Source organism: Orycteropus afer, unplaced genomic scaffold, assembly GCF_000298275.1.
Source record: "Orycteropus afer afer isolate SDZICR_OR568_19922 unplaced genomic scaffold, OryAfe1.0 scaffold00072, whole genome shotgun sequence".
Taxonomy (NCBI): Eukaryota; Metazoa; Chordata; class Mammalia; order Tubulidentata; family Orycteropodidae; genus Orycteropus; species Orycteropus afer.
Genome location: NW_006921659.1, coordinates 2111476 through 2116986, shown reverse-complemented (window position 1 = coordinate 2116986; position 5511 = coordinate 2111476). Strand labels below are relative to the sequence as shown.

At 43.8% G+C, this 5511-nt stretch overlaps 1 protein-coding gene across 1 annotated transcript in view; it reads right to left on the bottom strand.

Annotated features, from left to right (window-relative positions):
- Positions 1-335: 335 nt before the first annotated feature.
- DDO (D-aspartate oxidase) overlaps positions 336-5511 on the bottom strand; it is a 23182-nt gene continuing 18006 nt past the window's right edge. The window contains exon 4 of the mRNA XM_007940802.1: positions 336-903. Coding sequence (XP_007938993.1) covers positions 336-903 — 568 coding nt within the window. The remainder of the gene's footprint in view (positions 904-5511) is intronic.

Genomic DNA, 5511 nt, shown 5'->3' with positions numbered 1-5511 from the left:
TGCAGGAGCTCTGGTAGCATAGTGGCTAAGTCACTTGCCTGCTAACCAGACGGCTGGTGGTTCAAACCCACCAGCCACTCCTCGGAAGGAAGGTTGGGCAATCCTACTTCCGCAGTGATACTGCCTCGAAAACCCAAGGAGGGGTCGCTATGAGTTGGGCTGACTCGATGGCACACAACAACAACAACAATACATGTTGCATCATTGTTAATTCTGAAAGCAAAGAAGTATCTAATTCAACTTTCAGGCAATAGAAAAGTTATTTGAACCTGTTCCAGTGCTTAAATTGTGCTCCGATCAATAGTCTCTGGGGTCCTTTGCTGTCATCTCATCACTTACAGCTTTGCCTTGGGAGCAGAGGTCCTCAGGTCATGGACACACTCATTCACCAACTTGGTGGCCTCCAGAGCCGTGCCCCAGTGCACAGAGAAGCCCCCACTCCCATGGCCATAGTGGTGGACAACAGGCAGCCTCCTGACATCTTGAACCAGAAGCTCTTTCTGCAGCCGTACTCCCGGCCTGAATGGCCTCAAGCCCACCTTTTCCTTCATGTCGTAGGCTCCATGCAGGGAGGACTCAAGAGCACAACATCGGGAAAGGATATCTCTGCTAATTTCTGGGTCTGGGGACAGATTCCAGTCTCCTTTTTGTCTAGTTCCACCCAACGTTACATTGGATGCGCCTGGGTATATATAGGTCAGCCCACTGCCTTCTCGGATAAAATGCTTCACCCAGGGAGCCTGAACTTTGAGCACTTGGCCCCTCACAGGGAGAATCTCTGAGTCTCCCATGAGCTCTCTGCTTCCAAGGCCTGAACAGTTGACCACAATGTCGAAGGATGGATGAAGCTCCCACAGGTCTTCTATTCGTCTCTTGAGTATCAGGCCTCCACTTTCTTTTACCCTGAGAAGAAATAGAGAGCATGAAGCTAGTATCCTGCTCAGCCATTTACAGGAAGTGAAGCAGAGGAACAAAGATGCGGCAACAATCCAAAAGACAAGTACCACAAGAGCTTCCAGGGACCAAAGCAGCCATTCTAGCCAACAGCCTCACATCCTTGGAAACTGGGGATTCCTAAAGTTGAACCTAAGTAAAAACCTGTTTTGGAGATTCAAAGCAAAGCAAAGTATGTGCCTTGCCTCTTTTCTATGTTTTGGAGCGTTCCTGTATCACTCTTCAAAAAAAAAAAACTAAACGTGTTACCGTCAAGTTGATTCTGATTCATGGCAATCCCATGTGTTGTAGACTAGAATTGCTACCTAGAGTTTTCTTTTCTTTCTTTTTTTTTTTTTAATTGTGATTTGGGTGAAGATTTACAGAGTGAATTCACTTTCCATACAGCAGTTCACATATACTTTGTCTCATGTCATTGACCACAGTTTACCACAATGCAACAGCTCCCCTCCACTTCCTCCCCATAGTTACCTCTTCCCAGTGACCATCCCTCCATACTCTCCTGCCACCTGAGCTGTCTCTCTGTGCATAAGCAGCCCTTACTTCTCCCATGATTGTTCTCTCCAGGGAGTGTGTCTACTTGAGGTAAATGTTTAACTCACATGCCTATACTTTGTTTGGCTGGAAACCACAGGTGTGGGTTCAATTCCAGACCTGAAGGGCAGCTAGGGGCCATAGTCTCAGTGGTTCCGCCAGGCTCTATTGGACCAGCAAACCTGGTCCCCACCTTCTTCTTTTTTTTTTTTTTTTTTTTGGTTGCCTCCAAATGATTTTGAGTTTTGTTCCACATTGTTCTCCCTCTGTATGCAGGATCTCCTACATCCCTTCCAAGTGGATGACAGTGGTAGCCAGGGACCATCTAGTTCTTCTGGTCTCATAGTTGTACAGGTTGCAGATCAGATGGTGTACCAGTCACTAGGACTGATTGTTTCCATTAACTTTGGTTTTCTTCTTTCTTCTTGATGAGGAGAGACCCATCGTTGCATCTAGATAGCAGCTTGCTAGCTTTTAAGATCCCAGTCGCTACTCGCCAAAGTAGGAGGTAGAACAATGTTTTGTATAGTATATTATACCAATTGAGCTTGATGTCCCCTGCGACTATGGTCCCAAGCCTGCAAGTTCAACTACTCAGTCGCTCTGGGTAGCTGGCTGTGACCAAACAGTGACCACAACCTTGCCCCTTGTCAGCTCTACTATACACCTGGGAATTCTGATCATTCACATAAACTTATAGGACCATTGTCTGCCAACCCTATATATGATCTTGGATACACTCCCCATTTCATAGACATACCTAATTGTTTAGCCTGTCCACCTATCTATCCATCCATACCCATGTTTGCCTTCACTGACAACTCAGTACTGTATATGCAAAAAGGTTCATATTTGTTGTCTGTACCTCCCATGTACCTCTCCTACATAGGGATTTCTTGACTGTAACCTTAACAGAAGCAGATGACTAGGGAGTTCTTCTACAGTAACATTGGGTGGGTTTGAACCACCCACCTTTAGGTTAATAAACATGTTCAAACCACTTGTAATACCCAGGGATCTATTGCTAAATAAATACCAAGTTAATCTGGTACTTTAAACACCTAAGTGTTTCTCATTTATATCATTCATTTAACACCTATATTTACTGCCTTGGAAATTTTATCTCATATTTTTAATTCTTGTTTGGTCCTCTGAACTAGTCTGGTTTCTCTAAATAGACAACTGGGGCAGGGTTTGCCTATACTCCCTATCTCTACCACAGGGTTGTAAGCACAAGAGACCTGTGCCTGATGGGCTAATGGACAGGTTTGGTTTGGTAATAATTTTCTGGACCAAGTATATGGAATAATGAAAAGAAATGGCTTATCCAGGTCTTCAAAATTTACTTATAATTCACTTGTAGAATTTAGGAGATTTAGTAAGAGAAAGAGACTATCAGTGACTTTGTTCAACAGGTGCAGGTCATTGGCCTGGGTACAAGGCCCACTGCTAAGAGGGAACAAGGATGGGTGGAGCATAATGCCCACCGTCAAGGGGCTTACAGAGAACCTGGAAGACAGAAGTGAAAATGCCTTGCAGAATGAAGTTCCCATTGAGAAGTGGTGTGAAATCATAGCTTTAGGCCCCTGTTCTATCTCATATTAGCCTTGATGTCTTGACCAACTCACTTTGTTTCTCTGATCCTGTTTCCTCATCTGCGTAATGGGGTGACACTTCCCTGGCCTACACCAGAGGATAGTTGGAAAGTTCAAATGAAAGGAGGAAATGACAGTACCTTGAAAGCTATTAAGCACAATAAACTAGGAGACCACCATCAACACATTCTAAATTCCTCCAAGGAAGAGACTATGTCTTATACTTTTTAGCATGCCTTAGACTCAGCTCAGTGCCCAGTGCCTAGTGGACTTGAAGAAAATGTTAGCCAGTACTGAACACATAATGAAATCTTAGTTTGGCTGGCACCACATTGTGTCCTCTCTCTTTGATTGCTGTAATTCAAGCCTGTTCCAGGGGAAAACTGGAATTGGAGGTAGAGTGCTTATACCCTATTGACTTCTGAGAAAGCAGAAGTGGTCATTCCAGCAATTCTGAGCACCATCTGCCTTCCAATGCCAGAGAGAGAAGTTTAATACTGAATAGAAACATAAGAAAGGATGGAAACTTCAAGAGCAAAAATAAGAGGCAACTGAGAAGGTAGTGAATGATGTCATGGCCCAGATAGACAACTGATTTTAATTCAGCAGGGAAGAACTCTCTGAAGTGACTAACTTTCCACCCTCACTTCTAGATTGGAAAGTTCAACAGAAATTTGAATTAAGATTATCAGGAAATTGGTTGTCTTCTGACACTCGTTCTAGAATATGTCACAAATTGATGAGAGTGGAAGAGCTCCATTGTTGCTCAACTACATCATGGATCCTGACTCCAATAGCTCAGTTTTCTATCTGTAAAATAACATCATGGGGTGAAATCAGTGGCTTTCAAATTTCTCCCCATTATGGCTAAAGGGTTAGCTCCTGGGGTGGATGCAGCTGGGAGGTCTTCATCTTTTCTGTCTCCCCACCTCTTCCTCCTACTGCAAAGTCCCCTGAAGCACCTCCACTGAGCAAGAAGAGTTTGATACCTCTGGATTAGATTCATTTATTATTCAATAAATATTTGCTGAAGGCCTGTTCTGTGCCAAGCACTGTGCTAGGCTAAGCAAGCTCAAAGGCTACTGTGATAGTTAAAGGTGTGTGTCAACTTGGCTGGGCCATGGTTTTGGTGGCTGGGCAGCTGGATGTAGTTATTCCACATGATGAGATTGGATGGGGTACAATCAGCTCCATGGTAGATCAGCTGTGAGCAGCTAAGTAGCTGCCTTTGGGGTTTGGCCTGCTTCTAGTATATAAGAAGCTTTGAGAAGTCTCTAGCTTCTGGCACAGCTGTATCCTGCACTTGGCTGGGTCTTTACCTCAGCAGCCTGCCATGTTGCCTGTCAGTCTTAGCACTGTTCCTGGACTTGAACTAATGACCTTCCTTGTTGTCTGCTAATCTTGGGACTGTGCCATTTTACTTGTCGATCTTGGATTCATCAGCCTCAGCAGCCAGCAGCTGCATGAGTCAGAAAAAGCCTCCGGCCCTAGTGGGCCTGGACCAGGAGGCAGAGCTGAAGCCAAGGTGGAGGGGCTTTGACCCAGCCCCTAGAGCTGGCACTCTGAATTCGGACATCTAGCCTCCTAACCTGTAAGAGAATAAATTCCTATTTGTTAAAACCATCCATTGGTGGTATGTCTGTTATAGCAGCACTAGAGAACCAAGACAGCTACCTCTTGCTCTAAGATTACATGAATCTGTACCGTTGAGTCTATTTAAACTCATAGTGACCCCTCCTTGGGTTTCTGAGGCCATTTCTCTATGGAAGTAGATTGCCCAGTCTTCCTTCCAAGTGGCTGGTGGGTTTGAACCTCCAGCCTTCTGGTTAACAGTCAGATGCCTTAGGCACTATGCCACCAGAGCTCCTATACTATTAAACACAAGCTGTTATTTCAAATAGCAATACCTCCAAACAATAGAACTTAGGTCCTAAGCTGGTACTTTTACTCTACGCATCCTAGCTTATTATTCCGAAAATCCATAGAAGACAGTATGTTGTTTACCTGAGAGTAAGGAACCCAAAGAAAGGAATCTGACTAACATCCACTCTTCAGGGTCATAGAGAATCAATACAGCTAATAAATAAATTTTTTATATTAAAAATGGTTAAAAGAGTGAATGAGAGTGGAGTTACTGTTTTTCTTTTCCCCCTGAGTAAAACATTTCATAGAAAAGTTTTTAATGCAGCAAAAGTAATGGTTGTAACTTTTTAGCTCTCTCAGTGGAACAATTTGGATTTGGGAGCTTAAATGATGTTTTTTAAACATGTACTAATATATAATATTTCAACAAACAGATGCCCCATTGGAGGCACTCACTCAGTTATGCCAAGAGACTTGGAAGACAGCTACCTGGCCAACTGACTGGAAGAGATCCATATTTGTGCCCATTCCAAAGAAAGGTGATCCCACAGAATGTGGAAATTCT